The 22,544-nt window shown below is 37.0% G+C and overlaps 1 protein-coding gene across 11 annotated transcripts in view; it reads right to left on the bottom strand.

Moving 5' to 3' along the window:
• rap1gapa (RAP1 GTPase activating protein a) overlaps positions 1-22,544 on the bottom strand; it is a 139,474-nt gene that overhangs the window by 73,347 nt on the left and 43,583 nt on the right. For 10 of the 11 annotated variants that reach the window (XM_015605066.3, XM_049486396.1, XM_022677467.2 and 7 more), the window contains exon 2: positions 3,182-3,217. Coding sequence is in view for 9 of the 11 variants with exons in the window: in XM_022677467.2 (XP_022533188.2) it covers positions 3,182-3,217 (36 nt within the window). In the remaining 2 variants the exon portion in view is untranslated. Of the gene's footprint in view, positions 1-931; positions 1,084-3,181; positions 3,218-22,544 lie in introns of those variants that run through there. The other variant, XM_007246296.4, reaches the window with a different exon arrangement.

Raw genomic sequence — 22,544 nt, 5'->3', positions numbered from 1 at the left:
CATTACAAAACAAAAACTTGTGCGTCTGTTCTGAAGCGTTTGAACAACTGTGTTTATTATGCTGTCTAATTCTGTCTTTGCAAAGTGTAATTACACCCCCTCACCACTGCCACAGAACTGTTTTTGGATTCAAACTTGACAATGAGAGGCAATTTAGAAATTGCCAGAATGCAGCCTTCAGGCTGAAACAAATATTGTACAAGTGTTAAAACGTTCAAAATACAGGCAGTAGTTAGAGGACATGGACTAACTGCTTATTATTCAAGCCAAATTGGCATGAAAGCAGTTCACAGCTGCAGGTGGAAAAATAGCTTGCATTTTAAATCTGTTACTAATTTTAGGGACCAGGACTAGAAAATGGGAACTAGTGATACCATGAAAACCTATACTTTGGTACCAAGTCAATATAAAAGAACTTTTTACAAAACTAACCAAAAAACAAAAAACTTGTGGGAACATAGTATCAAATTAATTAAATTTTAGTGTATTTCTATTTTCATTCTTTATTGTGATGTCCCTGATCTACACAGAAGTCCATATTCTCATACAACAGACGGCCAGAGTTAAAGTACTTACAGCTCTAGAGATCTACAGAAGTAAAGCAAAATATAATATAAATATAAATACACATTTCCCACAAAATACAGAGGTGCTATTTTCCCAGTATTCCATCATTACACCAGTTACAAGGATTTGCTTGTGTTCTGTATTCCTACTGTTTTGTAATATTAAACACTGTGCCTACATTAGGAGAAAGCAGCTGAATCAATTTCATATCAAGTTGATGCATGCTCTGTCTGAGAACACAATTCACACTTTATGATCAGCAGACAAACACAGAAATAGATTCCCTGCATTGAGGAAGAAATTGCTCTCATTTTCGCTTCAAATTTAGCGACATTTATGCAACCCCACAGCAAGAAAAACTCACCAGAACTTCTTTGGCTTCCCGATTCGGAATGGAGAGCAAGGCATGATGGATCCTTTCTTGTCAGGTCTTTAGAGTTTTGTCTTAAGTTGCCTTGAGTTTGAACTCAGGCTCCAAAATTAGCCTGTGCAAAGTTCGGCAGTAGATGCTGAAAGCTGGAACAGTTAAAAGCAGCTTTGAGCTTGATCATGTAGGTGTGGGATGATGCTTCACTTTGATGAGGTAATGACAGCTTGCTAATGCTTCTTGTTCCATATGGTGTGAGCCGGAGGTGCAAACTTAACGTCCTTCAGACTGAAAACTTAAGAAAAAGTGCATGCCTTCTTCTTTGTCTTCTATGCTCTTTTACCACAATTAATAAAGTAGAAAATTAATTATGCAATAATTTTTCTTAGATAATAATGAAAAAAATGCTTTCTAAATATTACACCCACTTAAATCTTGGCCATGCATAGTAAAAAAAAAAGTCTCTTACTGTACAAAAAAATAAAACATTCAACAACTACAGCCATAAAACAACAACGCTATGCACCAACTCCTCATCTCCACTGCAGAGCGAACACTTCGCCGGCTTCCCTCTCCCTGGATGCAGGGCAGAGTGCGCTGCTGCAGCAGTAGGATGCTGAGAGATGCCAGCGGTCAGCACAGGATAAACCTGAGAGAGAGAGAAAGCGCAGCTCCAACAGGCTGACCTTCAGGGCTGGACGAGCCTACTTTCCATCTGCTCCTGGGCTCCAGAGTCCGGCCTTCACACACTTCCTGCCAGCACAGGCACGCACTCCCACACACTTTCTCTCAGTACGCTCACGGAGGAGGGAGTGTCGCCTCTGCACCTCAGACACACTGCCCTGCCAACGCTGCAGAGCTGTCGGCTGTTACTGTGGCAACCGGACAGCAGGGCTGCAGCGTGTCCTCCCGACTTGGGACCACTCTCAGACTTCCTGTCTGCCGTTCCCCAAGCTACTGCCAGGCTACAGTCCACACCAGCCCATGCCAACTAGCTCAGTAAACAAACATCAGTGCTTCTGCTTTCACACTATCAGGGAAGGAATCTGGAAGGTAACCAAACGTGCGAGACTGTGAGAGCACCAGAGCTTTACAGGGTCCACAAAACAGAAGAGATAGGAGTGTAAACCTGCTACCAACACTGCATAAAATTCAAGAGCATATGATACCAATCCAATGCTTTTTCTTTCATCATCCAGTACTGAAATCAATCCATTAGGGATGTACGGTATAGACAGAAAAATGTGATGTGCAATAATGCTGCTTTATATCCCAATATCAATGGGAAGCACAATATCCAAAATAAATTTAAGCTCCCTGAAGATTTTCCTGCACTTATTTTTCCAAGTTTGAAAAGTAGTTAGGTGTGTGTTCACAGTGTAATTGCAGTGCTTTCAATATATGATTTAGTCTACAGCCCTACAAGTACTTTATTCCCTTATCTGACCTTTAAATAAACTAGTTTTATTGCAATACTTCACTTATGATGATTCTGTATCAACTAACACTCTATCCAAAAAAAAAACACACACAACACAGATTTGCAACAGGATTGTTTTCTAGTTTTAGATCAGAGGAAAGATTGAACCCATGACACAAGTTCCCTGGAAATGTGTGGAACAAACACGGCTGCGCCAGTGTCTGTTTTAATCCATCCAAACACTACACATATTAGTGCATAACTTTTTTATTAGTGAATCAAACACTTTAGTTCATTGAACTACTAAATGAAACTACTGTGAAAGCATAGAAGACAAAATATCCAGCAAACTGTCAAAGTGAAGGAATTTAACAAGAAATAAAAAAGAGTTTTAGAACAGATCACCTGTGCTTTGTTCACATTACAAACCTCATTAATCATATTGTTCTTGCTTTGCAACATTTTCATTTACATTCATAAAATGTTAATAGTAATAAAATTGAATGTATATATATATATATATATATATATATATATATATATATATATATATATATATATATATATATATATATATATATATATATAGAAAATCAATTTTATTACTAGCAATTAATGTTTACATAGTACTGCACTACCATGTCAGTGAGCAGATCTGTGTTATATCAATAAACTCTGAGTTCCACAAAACAACTGGTACAATTTACATGTACTTTAATTGTATAAAACATGTGTAGGCATTTTTATTCAGATGGACTGTATGTTTGTATTAGTACCGAGCTGTCATTAATATATCATAGACTATTCTACATAAAATGTGTACTCACCATAAGCTTCTAGCTTTGGAGAATGTCTTGTCAACTCTGAAAGGCAAGCAAAAGTTACAATTATAAATAGTAAAAACTATAAACAAAACGTATACTATTCATTTTCACGTTTACATTTCACATTGCATTGATTTACTGCATTTTTCCTTCAGGCAAACCACTGTACCAGTTGAATTTCCATTACATTAACAGACACTGACCTTTAGCAACAAAACAATACAGATCAGAGTGAAGATTCAACCCACAACCTTAGACCCCTGGAACTGTGTGGCACACACATTACCTGCTGTGCCATAGTGCCAATTAAATCCATTCAATCCCTTAAGTATTTCTAAATAATGAATTCAATACTTTGTTTCATCTTCAAAAAAATAAAACCTGTAAAATCTGCTGAGAGAACTAAGTCCTCTGCCACACATTTTAAACACCTGAACATCCAAAATGGGGCCAGGAAAGCCTTTGCCAACTCAAGAGCTGGAAAAGTAGCTTAGTGCCGGAATTACAGGTGTTCTGTGAAGCACATAGAGTAAGTTAAGTGTACAAATCATGTTTTGCAGACCCAGCAGGGTTCAACCTGCCAGCACTGACCCAGATTTAACTACCTGCTTTTCACACCTGAAAGTCTTGCTTTCCAAAAAAAAAAAGCCATAACAAAACAGCTTGTATTTTTCAGCTGGAAAACAGCCAGTTTGTGAATAAGTTGTAAACTCAGACTAAGTGAGATGCTTAACGTAGTTCAAAATCATCCAAATAAAGGGCATTAAAGGGCAAATTAAATAAAACCTGCTACTTGTCAGCTTTGTCCCTGATTTAGAGCTGGCCAATTCGTATCAACAACAGGCAATTTAAGCATCTTGAGGATATAATCAGTGCTTAAAGAAAACAGTTTTATGAATGTTAAAACATTGCGAAAAAAATTGTGTATTGTGAAAATATATTTTACCTTACAGTTTTGGGAAAAATTAAGAGACCACTTCAGTTTCTGAATCAGTTTCTCAGATTTTGTTATTTATAGGTATACACTATATATATGTATAAACTACAGACAACATTTCTCCTAATTTCAAAACAAAAATATTGTCATTTAGCGCATTTATTTGCAGAAAATGAGAAATGGCTGAAATAACAAAAAAGATACAGAGACCTCAAATAATTCATGAAGTTTTAATAGTTCAGAAATCAATATTTGGTGGAATAACCCTGGTTTTTAATCACAGTTTTCATGCATCTTGGCATGTTCTCCTCCACCAGTCGTACACACTGCTTTTGTATAACTTTATGCCACTCCTGGTTTTCAATTTAGTAAAATCAAAGAAACTTGCGGTGGTCTCTTAATTGTTTCTAAAGCTGTAGATCAGCCAGCTCTACCCTCATCCAATCTTTTTGCGTACATACTGCTGCATAACATTCAAGAGCTTGTGGCACCTTTTACCTTCCTGCTATTTTGGTTCAGACCAAAGTAAAAAAGTATGAATATACGGACCAAACAAGGTAACTGTGAAAGCACCTTTAGTGTCCATTTTAGAGACAAGCACAGCAATTTACACTAGCCTCTCCTGTCTGATGGACCCTTTCACCAACAAATTTCCTGCTCCTCCTTGAAGCGCTCAGGCTCATAATAAATATGCCTCATAAAGCGATATATTTTTTATTTACACACACTGAGCATTAAAGTTGTTTATGAGCTGAGAAGCTGCTGGCAGAACGATCGAAGGCTGTAGGAAATCAATGAAAGACAAGGAGATATGACTGATCTTACCAAGGACACATCCCATGGATAAATAGATTTTTGCTCTTTTTTCAAGTGAAAAACTTTAGCACAGTTTGGAAACCTTTTTTTTTTTGGATCTATGATACAAACAGATTTGTCCCCACAGTCCAGCATGCATGTAAATTAGCAATTACCAAAGAGCAATTACCAAAATGTAACCATGTATTAGCTATGCACCAGTACCTGATATGTAATCCAAATATGCAATCAGACGAGATTTCTCCAATCTGAACCATTTACTGTATGATCTGTTGGAGCATAACCAGTCAGAACATGTCACTTACATTCACTATATGGACAAAAGTATTTGGACACTTACTTGTTCACTGTCTTTTCTAAAATTAAAGGTATTTTAAGTGTTTTGTTTTAGGGATTTTAAGTTTTTTTTTGTTCTATTCTAAGCTTTGCTATAAGGATTTGATTGCCTTCAGTGACATATGAGCATTACTCAGGATGCGGGATGTAGCAAGTATCAGTCTTAAAAGTTGAGTAAAACTTCTGCTAAACGAATTGCCTGTTTTTTGGTACATAAACCAAACATGGAGACAAAATAAAACACTGTAAAAAATTAATCATCCCTCAAAATAAAATAAGATAAAAAGTTCACACAAAGGACTGATCTGCTCTTTACACCATAAAAACCTTCAGAAAATACATTCTGATCTGAGCATGAATGCACAGAAGGAGTACACTATAAAAGCATCAGGCCATAGAGGAACAGCTTCTGATTTGCATTATAAAACCCAGTGCTGTGTTGTATATACATGATAAAAATGTGTGTGCATTTAGATATTTCATCAGTCCATATTTTGAATGGATTTATTTCATCCTATGTCATAAGCTGGGCAAATCCTTCTTGAATGCATGGGTTACATAATCGTCTCAATAGCATAACAGCACATCACGTAAGACAGCGAATGTACAGACGGAACAGATGCTGCTGTTTGTGAATAGATTGCTCTCTACCGTATGCTGTGCTATGTCTTGCCAAGCATTTGTGGGAGAAGCGGCTTCTGCTATAATACTCCTTTACGCCAGTAGATGGAGCTGTGATGCAACACTCGCTTAAAAATATAAGAGACATTTAGAAAAAAACAGCCTCAGCACAGAGGAACCAGAACTGCTGGCAAATGCTGTTTAATGGATTTTTGTATTAATTATATTATAATATTGCTTCTGTTCAAAAGTGCAACACTGCAAATGCTGCACTGCGCAATAACTGAAGATGTAAAGATGATGTGAAAGGCTGAAAACTTTTAGTTCATAAAATCAACCTAGGTGCATGTACTTTAAAAGTACCAGCATGTAACAACTAGGCCTGTCACTATAACCTTTACTATAACCATCAACTGTTGTGATTTTAAGACCAATTGACGCCACTAATATTAGTTATTAACAGTATGGGTGTGTCGTATTGTCAACATTTTTCAATATTGTGTACAATATTATACCGTGAAATATTGTGCAATATCACTAAGCCCTAATCACCACATTAGAGAACTACTTTTTACTTTTTAAAATCACACTGTTCTTATTTCCCATTATATACCTACTAGAGACAGATTATATCTGTCCAGTATAATTTACTTTAATTTAATCCTGGATATATGGAGATATGTGGAGTGCATATTAGTATCATGTAAATTTAAATTAATATGGTAAAATGTAATACATTTATTAAATAAATAAATAAATAAATAAACTAAGTTTATTCATGTTAAGAGGGTTCCTTGCTAACACAAACATAGTTGGTAATACTGAGTTCATGAGATCAAGTCTAAATATTCTATAATAAGCAGTGCTATCAGGCCTAGTGTAAAACAGCATTGTTCTAAAAGGATTGTGGACATTCTATCTATGAAGCCCTGGCCCTGCAGTAAGCATTTTTTCTGAGTTTCTTTTTGTTTTATTTTTAGGCATTTTATCATAGTTCATTATCAGCCCCCTCTTGAGCTTAATCAAGTATGCCAGTGAGTAAGAGAAAACACAAAATCACACAGTTCAGGGTGGGGTTCCAGCCATAACTGGAGGTGAACAATAGAGATTTAAGGCTTATAAATTAATATACAGCTCTGGAAAGAATGAAGAGACTTGAGTTTCTGAATCAGTTGCTTTGATTTTGCTATTTATAGATATTTGTTTGAGTAAAATTTATATTTTTGTTTTATTCTATAAACTACAGACAGCATTTCTCCCAAATTCAATCCTCAATCCTAGTCCAGGGTTACCACGGTCCTGCTTGTTTTACAGTTTTCCTGATTGAACACACTCAGTTTGTGTCAGCAGGGGGTTGTTTGACTCTTTATTAGTTATATCAAGTGAGCTACAATTAGAGGAACCTCAGGATAGTAGTACTGCAGGATCAGAATCGAGAACCACTGGCTTAGTGCATTTCCCCAACATTGAAATCAATAACAAAAACAAAAAAAAAATGCCGAAACACAATTTCTGGCCACATACCAATGTCCAAGTCTTCACTGGTCATTTCAATGTACAACTCTCAAGGCCAACTTCCTTTACGTTAACAATATAATCACTTGTTTCAATGTGGGTTTGGCCGTTTTCCCCAAGAAACAGCTGTGTTGAAGACTGTTTTGCCACTCAGTCTAACTAAAGAGGCGTGTTCTGGTGGGAAAGTGACGTTCAGGGTGTTTTCATACTAGGCCATCTATACCGTAACCAAGCACATAGTGTTTTCCCCAAAGTCTGATTCATTTGAGTAGTGTGATCATCCTGTACCATGTCCTAGCACAGTACACTGAACTTGGACACAGGCACGAACATGGACACAGGCATGGTTCAGCTGGACCCATGCATGATACCCATCTAGTGTGAATACCAACTAAGCCTGCACAAAATAAATAACTTCAGCATTGCCATGGCAATATACGCATATGGAAGTCACATCACGTAGTAAGCAATATCATGTGCGATGTAAAATTACATCATACAACAACTTTTTTTCTGCTCAATACAGAAAGAATGGAATGTTTCTAAAAACGATTCTCATTTTTATATATTATATTTTTATATATTTATATATTCTCAACTGAAATTAAACTAAATGACTGAATGATTTATATCTAACGACAATTTCTTTGAAAGAAAAAAAAAATATTTAGGGAAAAAAAGTGAAAAAGTGGCAAAATCAATGGGTTGTACAGCCTTTGGTCAAACGTTTCATTTTTTTATTTACTTCAATGTTGTATACACAGACTGCATATTAATACAATAAGATTTTCAAATCATTAACTTCTGGTAAAATCGTACAAAATGTCCTGTATTTTCTTAGTATCACAGTATACAGCTCTAAAAAAAATAAAAGACCACTTAAAAATAATGAGTTTCTTTGATTTTAACAAATTAAAAACCTCTGGAATATAATCAAGAGGAAGATGGATGATCACAAGCCATCAAATCAAGCTGAACTGCTTGAATTTTTACACCAGGAGTGGCATAAAGTTATCCAAAAGCAGTGTGTAAGAAAGTTTAAAGATGCATGAAAACTGTGATTAAAAACCAGGGTTATTCCACCAAATATTGATTTTTGGACTCCTAAAAACTAATGAATATGAACTTGTTTTCTTTGCATTATATGAGGTGTGGAAGCTCTGCATCTTTTTTTGTTATTTCAACTATTTCCAATTTTCTGAAAATAAATGTTCTAAATGACTTTCTATTTGGAATTTGGGAGAAATGTTATAGAAACATACCTATAAATGACAAAATCAGAGAAACTAATTCAGAAACTGAAGTGCTCTCTTAATTTCTTGCAAAATAAAATGTTTTGCACTGTCATGAATGCATATTTTTTCCCAATATTGTGCAGCCCTAATACAAACGGTGCCCAAGCACAGGACACCAACATTATGTCAGCGAGGCTGCATTAGTAAAAATCTACTTAAACATAAAGCATGTGTTGCATAATCGATAATCTAAGGCAACTGAGAGTTTTATGTATCAGGTTGTGTATTCACATGGTCTTGGTCAGTTTATTATCCCTGTATTGGCTGTTATCATTCTATATGAAGTTCTGCACATGTTTAGTCCATATGGGTAGCCACACTAATCTCAAACAGGGAGAGGCAGTTTCCAGGCAGGGATTAAAGCCTTGGACTACACTAGCATTCTGAATAAAGTTTTTTTTCTTCAGTGAAAATTTTCACTCTACAATTCTGCCTTATCCCTGTCTGGGAAACCGACCCTTTAAAGCTGCATCACAATGACATAAGCATGTCCGTGCCCAGAACTCTAATCACAATGTGAGCAGGAGCAAGCAGAGGGTGAATGAGGAAGAGAGGCAGTTGTACTAGGGCCACAAGACCACTGGGCCTAGTGTGAATAAACCCATGATGTGATTTAATAGAACTATGAAGTCAGAATGCTGCCACGTGAATCTTGGTTCAGCTTCTCAAAGTTGTCCAATCTTATCTGAAAAGGCCTGGTGTGGGTGCAGGTTTTCATTCCAACAAAGCAGCAGCAGCAAGTCTACTTATTTAATCATTAGGTCTCAGTCTTTAAACAGTTAAATAGGGGCACTCCTGTTTGCTTAGAATGAAAAACAGCCTTTTGTGTAGAAGACTGGATACGCCTGCTTTAGAAGAACACAAATCAGATAAAACAAGACATGCATACAACTCAAGAGTTCACTTTAGACCAGAGTAAAGTGTGGTTCAGAAAATTAGAAGAATATTATGGCTGCCAAAATAAAGCTTCAAAAATTACTAATCATCAGTTCTGACTTTTCGTCTACACAATTTTGGTTGACATCTTTTGGCTTAGAGTCAAATATCTCAGTGTGAACCGAAGACTAAAATGAATCATGATAATCATTTTTCACCTTTTCTTCTTTGGTCTGGACCAGGGGAACCATACAAACTGTACAAAAGTACAAACTGTCACAGTCACACAAAAACCTTGAGTTTGTACCATGTGTATTAATTGGTCATACTATGCACTATGAAGTACATATTTTAGATAAAAGTATCAGCATTGAGCACACTCAGATTGCTTGTTCTTCAATTTATGTCTTTTGTCTAACAACAAAATCCAACACATTTCAGCACATTATCTTAATGAGATCACTCTTCTTATTAAGCATTGCTTATGTCAGGAGAGTAGAAACTTTTATCCTTATTGCAATGAATTACATTAAAGCAAAAATGGTAACTAGACTTGATGTAAACTTTTTCAGATACACTATATCTAAGAAAAAAGTAAATAAAATGTTAATAACGCAGCTCTGATGTTCATGTAAAATGGACAGATTCTGTCTGGACAGATACAGTAGTAGATGCAGCTGCTCTACACATGTTTGTGGCTAAGCATTTTCTCTTTACATCTCAAATTTCAAGTGTATTTTACATGAAGTGCACAGACCAGTCATCCTGGTCAGAGAGCAGCTTTGGGAATCCAGTCTCCTTACTCATATTTCCAGGAACACGTCTGTCCTGGATTAGGCTGCATATTCTCTGGATTCATCCAACACCATCTGACAACAGCTCTGGTATCCTTGTTTCCAAGCCAGAAATAGAGAGAGGATTTATTTGTGTCGCACAAATAAAACTGTAGCTTGTAATTGGGGATGTGCAAGTTATCTGGCTTTCTGTGGTTCCTCTCTCTTTCTCTTTCTCCCTCTCTCTCTCTCGCTCTCTGTTCACATTTACATACAAAATCCTCCTGAATAACACCTACACCATTAAGTGTTTATTAAAGTGCAAATACACGCAAATAAACACTGTGAAGCTTAATTCAAAACTGTGTATTAGTAGTAGTATGTGTAAGGTAAGGGGAATTAAAATGGATCTAGATCTTGTCCTGCATTAAATTTACTTGAGCGTTGCAAGAATGAGATTTTTATGGTATGATAATCTTAGAAAACATCACGGTTTCATAATAACTATGATACATGAAGCTCTGATCAGACACTCACAGATATGACAGGTTGTGATAAATGTAATGAGAGAGCACAAAGACTCCCAACAACAATCAGGCATGAAAGAGAGTAACAATCCAAAGGCTAACAAGACAGTCATGGGCAAGACAAAGCCATAATCAGTGATCAGAAAATAAGGTTGAAACAACTATCCAAATCAGGGCATCGAAACGAAAAGTCTAAATGTTAAACAGGCAGAGAACAGGCCACTCAATATGTAACTGTGGGCGGTTAGCAATATGTGAACATGAACGTGATAAGAAAAGAAGAAAAAAAACTCATTATGATACAAATTTCACTCAAGATCACTCAAGTATTATTATTATTATTATTATTATTTATGCATTAATGCAAAAACAAGATTTCACTATTGTAGTTGGTGAAGGTGGAACTCTTTTGCAACATTGTGTCTTTTTATTGATTAATTTAGTGAGAAATGTCATCACAGATGCTCTAAACAAGTTCCATAAAAAAGCAATTTTCTGCGCACATTTCATATCAATTATTAATTTTATAATTTTTAAAACCATTTAAAATGTCTTAACACTGACTAAAATGTTTAATTTAAAGCATCACTCAAACATTTCTCTCAATAAATGTTCATTTTTGACATCTAAAACAGAGAATATGATAACGTACATTATTAATCTGGAAAAGATGCACACACAGATTCAAATCTATGTCTTTTTTATGTGTGAAAGACACAGGTGTCAGTTTTCCTCTGCTAGCAACATGTTATTGTTGTACACAGCTGACGTACAACAGCAAACTCTTTAGTGCCACTTAAACTCAAGTAGAGCATCTCACCTTTCAGCAAACAGCACAACCCCTAAGAACATACAGCTTTCCATCCAGTTATTTATAACACATTCTCTTTTCAAGCCTGCTCGTGCTGGTGACCACAAAAATAATGCACACCCTTGAGGGACACAGAGCACAATAGGCAAGAGGTTGTTACTGTAAATACAAATGCATTCTATGAATACAGCATCTCAAACACAGAGGCTCTTGAGGAGTGCATAAAAAGCTGATAATGTGCTGTCCATTGGTGTCTGTTAACCTTTAGGCCTTATTTCTCTGACAAACAATACACCCAGTCACAAGATGCAATACTCTGGAGACAAAGAGGCTTTATCTGTAGCCCATCCCTTCAGCATGGAGAGAGGCTTTCAAGGAATAAAGTGCTGCTTCTATTTTCATACACTACTCTGCCTCATATAGAGATGTTGCTAGTTTTTCTAGGCAAGGTCAGCGTACTTAAATTAAGGTATTTTACAGCCTAGTAGTTCATTTACTGAGGCTTTATATAATTTATGCACCACTGAAGCAGGTCCCTGACAGCTTATAATGGAAGCAAATGAGGATTAGAGAACAGAATAACTGCAATGAACTGCACTTGACAATGATTTAAACAGAGCATCAACACAAAACTTAAGCTCCTTAATTTCTTATTTTCCTTATGCTTTATTAGAAACAATGGTTAACAAACAAAGACATCTGGGTGTTAGTGTAACGCAAGCAGAGAGCAAGAGGGACCATGAATAAGGTCTATATAAAGACTTCAATCTTAACATTCAAAACAACAATAAAGCTTTTCGGTGAAATGTAAACATTTTAAACTCATAAAATTCTGAAAATGACATAAAAGAATACACAAGTTAGTTCAGATCTCCCACTAATTCTGATCCAACCAAAGATTTGCAAGAGCTATCCAAGGGGATAGAAAATATAAATGGGGACTTTATTAATATCTCTCTTAGTAAACAATGAGATCTGAAAGAAACACAAAGAAGACTTCAGTCTAAGCCGTCTGCTACTCAAACATGTCTTCTAATTTAAGTGCAGATCTCAGTAAAGTCTCATATTGTGCTCAAAAGGACAGATGTTTCAATATGAACTAATTAACCATTTCTCATTTAGGACTAAGAGCCAGCAACCGCTGCTGATATAGCATTACTGTGTATTTGAAGCATTTAAAGGGTACATTATCTATCAGATAAATTTGCTGACATGATGTGGGATTCGAACAAGGAAAATTCAAACTGCAATCATTGGATCACAGGGGCAGCACTTTTGCCTGCTTGACCATTTGGAGCCCTACTTAAAATACGTTTTGTATTAGTTTTAGTTTTGGTTTCACACAGTTATGTTCTGTCATCACCACCTACGATGCCTGTATTTGGCTGATATTTCAAACTAATACTTGCTGATGTATTAATTGTATGCTAGAAAAAGTACCAAGTATGGGCTCAGAGTGGTCCAGCTGACTAAGCACTGCCAATATGATCAGGAGATTGCTGGTTTGAATCCTGTTCATGTAGCTTGCCATCGGCTACCGTAGCCCTGAGAGAGCACAATTGGCCTTGCTCAGTCTGGGTGGGTAGATGGTTGCTCTCTCCCCACATCACTTCAAAGGCTGATCAGCATCTGTGAGCTGATGTATTGGAACAGAGTCGCTGCACTTTCTCAGAGTGCGCTGTGATGCTACTTAACAATGCTGCATCAGTAGCAGTTCAAAAAGAGGAGGTGGCTGACTTCACATGTGTCGGAAAAAAGGCATGTGCTAGTCTTCACCCTCCTGGTGTTGGGGCATTACTATTGATAGGGAGAGTCCTAATGAGTGCGTTGGGTTATTAGAAAATGGGGAAAAAAATAGATATTATATTTTTAAAAAAGCTACTACAATTGGCTGAAACTGACAAAAAAAATGTAGTAATAGTTTTTTATAAATATAAATTGCAACACAAACAAATGTTTTTCAAGTTATACTGGGGTGTTTAGTCTTTCCACAAGTTATAAATGTATATTGGCATAGACACTGGCACGAAGAGATGCTGCTCCAGGCCCACTGGCGCTGTGTGCACAACGAGCATTGTCACGAGTTTCACAATTGGAGGTTGGGTTCAGTAAATACAAACTCAGAGCAGCAGGGGGCTATATGCTTTTATTAGCTGTTCAGCTGGTACTGTGTGAATGAACTACGCATACAAATCTATGTGGTAACAGGATATTGCTTTCATTTGTACAGATTATGGGCAAAGATCACAGTCCTCTCCTTTTCATGTTTGATAGGCTTTTTGTTTAAAATGCAGGAGCACAGTCATTCATAGTAGGTCCACAGCTCCACGATAAGGCAACCTCTGTTGAAATATATGAACATACTGATCAGAAAAGATCCCAGCAAAATACTTTAGAACATTGATGTGCTACAAGTGGTGCCATATCAGGATAAAATTATGTGACTGACCGTTTCATTGTTTGAGATGTTTACCAAAGTCTACCCAACGTCTACCAATCTTTGATTTTTTTCCTGCATTACTGTATGTTAATTCAACCTTGTAATAAAGTTAATATTTCAAATAAATAAATAAAATTATTTCAGTCAATATAATATATACATTTCTGAATGGAATCGGAACCGTATAAAAGACACCACCTGTGGTGTATATTACACACTAACACTGCCAGGCTATGGAAGCCAAAGTTGTTTCTGTTCAGCTTAAACACAGTAAACTGACGGCAGCATCCTATAATGAATATTAGCCTGTAAATACTGTATACCTGTTACAACAATAGAACCATTTTTATAGTTTGATGCAGCTTTATTCACCTAAAATTGCATAGAATTTATAGGATACAGTCACACATGCCTGAGGTATTTTTTAGCTGATCAAATATTCTACTCAAATATGCCTTAAAGTTTAAATGTGTTGCTCAGTAATAACATATACCAGCCCTGCTTAAAATACTTTAAAACAAATGCAAATATTACAGGAATTTTATTATTTTAGTAATAAAATTCATACTTATACTTCATATACAAGTATAAGTATACAAGCTTTTAATATGACAATAGCACCATAGCAGATTAGCCACAATGACTAACAGGTAAGTAATGAAGATAACTGCCATTCCAAGCTAAAATACTTTTTTTACCAAATCAATGTTTTGTGCTGGTTAGAGTGTGTAGATCTTGTGGATAGTTATTATGCTCACAGCAAAGAGACACAGCCGTTGGCACAATTAACCATAGGTTAACAGACTAATGGTGGCAATGTAGGTGGCTAAAAGCTGGTGACGTTAGTAACTGTTATTCCAAGCAAAATTTAATCACAGGTTTTTGACAACAGAATATGATGTCTAAAAGTTCTACTTATATCATATCTCTAGATTACCCTGATCGTCCATCATTAATGTCAGAACATGTAATTACCAGCTTAATGCAGCTCTCAAATGGAGTGGTCTTGAAATATGCTAAAAATCATAATCATTTTCCATCACAATAAATATCAATATCAAAGAACTGTGCAGCCATAGTTTCAAAGTCTTGTTTAAGCTCTGGTGGAGCTTAAAGAGAGTCTGATTCACACAAATTCTCACAAGAATTTGCAAAGAAATTCTAAATTTAGCAAGGGATCTTCAAGCTCATAAAGCAAAAGACATACAAACTAAAAGCATGCAAGTTGTTCTTCTATTCCAAGCTAGCGTAGCAGCTGATCAAGGACAAGAGAAAGGTGTGCCAAGTGAACAGACACAGCAGGTAAAAAAAAAATGGGTGAGCATTTTAGAGCCCTGGCCTGAATAGAGGCTGTTTGAGCATATGACATCCCATTTAAAATCCAAAGGCATTTAATATGGAATTGGTCTTATAATAGCTCCTGTAGGTATAACATGTAGGGGTCCCAATACCAAACAAAAATGATATTTCGGGGCTCTGAATAATTCAGCAAACTAAAAAAAGGTTTAATCTCGAGTCATGATGAATTGCCATCTCATGCTATATCTCATCTCATCACTATCTTGATAATGCTTGCCGGCATAGGTGTCTGTTTGCTGATGTTTCAGACCTGGGAATCCGGCATTTTCTTCCGAGCACCTTGACTGCCTGGTGATAAGGGCTGCACGATATATCATTTAAGCATCGTCATTGCGATGCGTGAAGTAGTCACACCACAGGACGTGCGAGGTCAATTAAGGCAATTAAATTAAACATGTCATCTTGCATTGTTTTGATTTTTGACACAAGAAGTAGATACACAGCGTTGTATCTGTGTCTGTGTAAGTGACAGGCTGCTGCTTCTGAAGCGCAAGGGGGAGCGCGAGGGGAGGTAGGGTGGTTGCAGGACTAAACACAAGGTAACTGCATGGCCTCGATCCACAATCTTGGGCTTGTGCTTTTAAAAGCACGTCAAAAGCTGTGCACCACAGTCCGCACAGTTTTGCACAGATATTACCAGTTACAGCTGAATTCACGCTTTTAATCCCAGAAAAACGTTCTTATTACCTTTTAAAAAGGCATTTAAATGCCTGACTCAAGGGTTGTCGTTTTGCTGTTTTCCTCGGGTTTTGAGTGCTCGGCGCTGACTCAGCTCTTTATCGACACGGCACGTGGGGCTGGTGATGTCATAGGCCCTACATTGTTTAATATCGCAATATATATACCGTATTTTTCGGACTATAAGGCGCACCGTATTATAAGACGCACTATCAAAGAACGCCTATTTTCTGCTATTTTTCCATACATAGGGCGCATCGCATTATAAGGCGCGTTAAGTGACACTAGAAAGGGTGCCTATATCAAAGTGAACAGGGGTGGCGCCATGTTTCCCTTCCCCCACCGGGGGTGGTCTCTTGCCGGTGGAGCGTCTCAGTATACAAATCTAGCTATTTCAAAGTCAAACGAGTGCTGGATATTAATCTACACAGATTTCTCTCCTGAAAACTGTTTATTTGGGTGAGTAACGTGCTTCAGTTTATTTACAGTAAGCTTAGATTTCCAGATGTCCACTAAGGCTTGCTGCACCAGCGTTAGCATAGCTATCCGCTAGCACGCTAGCTAGTCACCTAAACTAGTAAAGTTAACCCAAACTTAAACGACAGCGTTACACTGAGTAATCCTGCGTGTTCTGGTAAGACAGTGAGATATTAGCTAGCGATTCGTCCCCCGTAGCTTGTTTTAACACGGTAAACAAGCAGATTACAGGCTGATAAAACTCACCTCTGAGAGAGTTAGCGCTTAGCATCTAGCTAATGCTAGCCAGGCAAAGCAGCACAGACTTACAGGCCGATAACTCACCTCTGAACGGTGAACGCTTAGCGATTAGCATCTAACTCTAATAATACTGCTCCAGCAGTATTAAAAGTGCTAAATTTAGAAAATACTGATCTCTGAACAGTGAAAAAGCTAGCTAGCTAAGCGGTTAGCATCTAGCTAATGCTATTGCTGCTCCAGCCTCGGAGCGGCACGGCTCTGTACGGAGTGTGTGTTTACTGCTCCTTACACCTGACGGGTAAAATTTAGATAATACTGATCTCTGAACAGTGAATAAGCTAGCTAATGCTATTTGCTGCTCCAGCCTCGGAGCTGCACGGCTCTGGACTCTGTATAGCACTGAAACTCTGTATAACGCTGCACGGAGTGTGTGTTTACTGCTCCTTACAACCTGACAAGTAAAATTTAGATAATACTGATCTCTGAACAGTGAATAAGCTAGCTAGCTTAGCGGTTAGCATCTAGCTAATGCTATTGCTGCTCCAGCCTCAGAGCTGCACGGCTCTGGACTCTGTATAGCACTGAAACTCTCTATAACGCTGCACGGAGTGTGTGTTTACTGCTCCTTACAACCTGACGAGTAAAATCCATACAAAAGGCGCACCGTATTATAAGACGCACTGTCAATTTTTGTGAAAATTAAAAGTTTTTAAGTGCGCCTTATAGTCCGAAAAATACGGTAGTCAAAAAAAAAAGAACATTTGCAATGTACATTTTTTTCCAATATCGTGCAGCTCTACTGGTGATGCTGCTTAGGTGACGGATAGGAAAGAGGCTCTGACTGACTTCACATTCATCAGAGGATTACGTTGCCCTTACATCACCCTCCAAGTGTTGGGACATTGCTTATGATAGGGGGAGTCCGAGTGAGTGTATGGGTTTATCGGCTGTGCTAAACTGGGGAGAAAATAGGTTTAAATAAAATAAAAATATTATAATAAAATTGTATAAAATAACATTTTAATTGAAAGAATTGCAAATCTATTTATACTTTGTGTTATTGTATCAAACAGTATTAAACAAATTTCACACTGTCAAAATGACTGCCACTGCCATTTGAAAGTTAAAGTTAGAAGCAAATTACTAACATATTTCCACATCTCAGTCACTTCTCACATTACCCAAAACATCCAGTGAAACAGAGCCTGGGTGTGGTGATAAAAGCAAATCCATGGTTCCAAAGAATAACTCCTTTAGGAATTCACTGTTCCAAACCATGCTAGCTATAGGCCTTGGTCAAGCACTGAGGCATGACCTTTTCAAAAGAGCAACCTGAAACGAATGTGGCTAAGACAGAAAAAATATCTAAAAACAAGTGCTATTTGACTATTATTGACTGACTGTTCAAGCACTTAATTAAAAAAAATGAGGACATAAGTACAGTGTTTTAAATTAAGTGACCTCTCTGCAGTGTTCACACTCAAACAGTTCAAATACAAACTCTCCATTTTTCATTCTGCACTTAATACATTTTACACCGGTTAATTGCATACACCTACTTCAAATATATCCACATTATGATGAAATGATGATGCATTAAATCACACTCCATCATGCCCTCTAAGTGTACTGTACCAGTGTACAGTGTGTGAGTGTGTATACAGGACTGGACAAAGGCTGTAGTGTTTATTAGCTGACTCATGAAGGGGAGTGATTGAGCTTGGGAGGGGTCACTCTGCCGCACAACCCCCTTACATAACACCAGCTGGGCTTATTACTCTAAAGCACCACTCAGACCACTCTGAGTACACATAGTGTGTTCAATCTTCACTGTTAGTATAAGCTTTAGACCACTGGGTCATGGTGATGCTGGTTGACTGAGGCCAGTATGTTTTCCCACTACAGGATAGACCGTTTTAGCTCTGGCTCCACACTAGTTCCAACTTCTGATCACTGACTTTACCTGATTCTTGTTTGTGCACTGACAAACATGTCAAAAGTCATGGGATAACAGTGTATAAATTGATCATGAAGTGTCACCCCAAGAAATGGCTTGGGAATTCAACACCTGTACAAGTTGTGAGGTGTTGTCTTGTCAGTGAAGCTGAATACTGGTCAGCATGATCATGGCGAGATAAAGTGGACCTAGTTTGAGCCCGACATGTGTGTTAGGAATACTTCATATAAGACATTAATTACTATGCTGTCCACTCTGGATGGTAATGATCATGACTAAGGCTAAATTTGTCCTGGTAAGCGGATAAGCGACTCTCAGAGTTTCTTAACTTGACCTGGACATGGAAAAAAAGGCCTTGAGGTGATCAGCCAAATAAGTGAAAAGACAAAATAATTTATACTGAACAATTATGTCTTTATGCTGGTTGCAATTTGATTGCATCATCAGAGTGCAAAAAAAAACATGTTGGTAACTAGTCTTCATTTAAAGTTTTCCTTTCGGTTGTTTTCTGCCAAACACCTTCATTGTGCATTATGTATCCTTAGGTAAAATCATGGAACACAATGCTAGATGCACTGAATATACACCAATGAGACAAAATGGTAAAGTTTTATAAGTTGCACGGTAAATCTGCAGCGGATCAGATCATCCCACAAGTTAATAATTCACCCAATCATACATGTGATTTATGCCATTAAACTGTGCTTTTCACTGCACACGGATTAGCATGGGCAGACCTGACTGATCTGTTGCTATGAAACCAGTAACCATCCTTACAAAACTACAGAAAGCTACAGTAGTCTTTGTCAGCTCAGTTCAGACGAGCACACTTCGACAAGCTTCCTCAGACTTTTGTTTGTAGGTCTTTTCCAATGCTGACCAGAAGCACACTGTAAGACATGCTCAGACCCAGTCATACTACTTTCTTTAACAGGTCAAAAAGACCAAGGACAAGTACTTTAACCTGACATCCCTGATGCTGTAGCCACAAAATCATCTTACATGTGCAGCAGAGATAACAGAATATCTCCATAATTGAACATAATTGATAAATCTATAAGGGATAAGAGGTTTGTATATGAATGAGCAAAAAATAAAAAAATACAGAAATGCCACAAAGTAAATGCAGTCTGCTTCATTTGTCCGATTTTAACTGCACATCGTCTTATACCCACAGCACATACATACAATAACCTTACTCATGCTTGTAATACAGTGGTATGGTAAGTTTGGGCACCCCTGATAATTTTCATGATTTGCCTTTACAAATCATTGGTTGTTTACATCAGCAATTTCAGTTAAATATATCATATAGCAGATGAACACAGTGATATTTAAGAATGAAATTAAATTTATAGGATTTACAGAAAGTCTGCAATAATTTTAAAACAAAATTATGGTGCCCAAACTTTTTTCATACCAATGTAAACTCTTCTTGATAAAAAGAAAAATGAAGAACAGTACAATATACAGAGTATGAAATATTCCAGCACTGGGAACCTTCAGATCATAACACACAATACAGAGCTTTGCAAATTGTGGTGTTTATAATGGCATAAGTGTGCCTGGGTTAGAGACATTAAGTATAATGTGAGTATAGGCCGCCATGTTGTAATGCTCCAGCCCAGATAGGGAGCTTTTGGGCAGGTGAAACTCGAAGCACTCTGGATCAGATGAGGGACTCAGACTCACTTTGGCGGTTTTCCACTCATTTATTAGTTCATACATGAACTAAGTAGACACCAAAAGCACTTATAAGGCGTTACTACTAAAATATAATAAACAAAATAAAGGAGCTTGAGTCCAGAGGGTCTAGTGGTACAGCACAACAACTCTCTGTCTCCCTACGTTATTCATGTAGCTACCCATTTGCCTGCGCACTTGGCGTAAGGGTCTCTTAAAGGGACAGTGTACACATATGTCCGATCAGGAAACAGGAGCTGATCTTACTGTTTATGTAGCTATTTTCCATTTTGAAGACATATAGATCAAGTGACAAGAAGAAACGTGCATCTTCTTTTCACCTCTAACATCCTGTAATGTCTAGAGGGCATTTTCTTCACTGGAACAGAGATAATAATAGTTGTTTACTATGAAAAGCTGAGTGAAACAGTGAGAGACACTAAAACTGGCAAAATGCTTCTAACATACTGAAAATAACTTGAAAAATACAATCTTGCTTTTGCCAACCATAATTACAAGACATAAAGAAGGTGCACCATAAAACCCCCAATCAATGCCTGTCACACTTATGTTTTAATACAGGATCTGCTCTGTACTGTGACCTTGGTGTGTATGTAAGTTATTTCATCAATAATCTAGCAACACTTTCTCACAAGCATGTTATGGATTTTCAATGTTAAGAATAGCTGTTTCTGAGAGGAAAAAGAGATTGGTCTCTTTCCATTTATTTCACAAATCTTCAAGTTTTCTTTTGCTTTCCAAATCCTTTTAAATGAGGTTCTTCCCCCGAGCTTTAGTTATATAAAGAGGTAAGGTCTGAGTTATGAGCAGAGACGACAGATTAAATGGCCATTAGTGCCCAGAGCTGGGCCTTGTTTGGGAAAGGGAAAAGACAGTGATGTCAAACAACCCTTAACCTGGATTATATAGGTCAGCATAATGATTTTATATAGTGTACAGGATTCATTAGGATAGGACTGTGCTATCTGGGCTTCTGCACTGACATTAATTAAATGTGGTAATTAGTGAGATTTACTGCCACTGGGGAAAATAACTAAGGGGATCAAGAGTTTTGTTCTAGGGATTTAAGGATGAAGAGATTATTTTAGATGTCATGCATACTGTAAACAGGTCTAAAAACTGCCAGAACCAAAAAACAAAACAGATTATTATAATGCTAATACTAAAATGACAAATGCCGGCTAGACATCTATGTTTTAGAGCATTTTTACACCAGAAAGTCTGGCCCAAAGTCCAAACCAAGCTTCTTGTTTTTGCAATAAATAGAATTGCTCTGGTTAGTTTAGGTTTGCACATTGCATATCTTTTTTTATTATCACCACCAATGTATATGATCTACAGTTACAGTAGATACAGGAGCGTAATCTGTTCAGACCATACTGCTGCAACAGCCTGCCTTAACTTTCTGTAATTGGTTCAAAAGTCTGATCCATCTAAAAAAAAGTGTTTAAAACACCATGATTCAGTTGATCCAAGCCCAGCCCACCTTATTTGGTCCAGACCATGGTTTGTGGCCTCTTTCACACCTGCTATCTTGGTTCAGATCAAACTGAAAAATCTGAAGGTCTAGACTAAGTAATGTTGAAGTAAAAGCACTGATATAAACTCATAATCCAATTAAATCATATTATTTGTTTCAATAATTATTACAGCCAAGATTGTTTGGTTGATATTTTGACTAATTTTCTATTACTGGTGACTTATATTTTGATGTTAGGTTAAAAAATCTGAATATGAATTTTTACACTTGAACATTTTAAAAGTTATTTAAATATATGACTTAAGTGTTATAATTAAATATCAATCTAGTCATTCTTTTGAACTAAAGGAGAAGTAAACTGGTACATTCCCTCCCCTCTCTCACTTAAAATAAGACAACTATCTATCTGTTGGTTACCTGCTGCTTTAGAGAAAAACATTTTCCCCTACAATGTACAGCTCTGGAAAAAAAAAATTAAGAGACCCTTGCAAGGAAAACAAGTTCATATTTATAAAATTTAAAAG

Source organism: Astyanax mexicanus, chromosome 13 (assembly GCF_023375975.1).
Source record: "Astyanax mexicanus isolate ESR-SI-001 chromosome 13, AstMex3_surface, whole genome shotgun sequence".
NCBI lineage: Eukaryota > Metazoa > Chordata > Actinopteri > Characiformes > Acestrorhamphidae > Astyanax > Astyanax mexicanus.
Note: the sequence above shows the minus strand (reverse complement) of the source record. Positions and strands in the feature narration are given on the sequence as shown.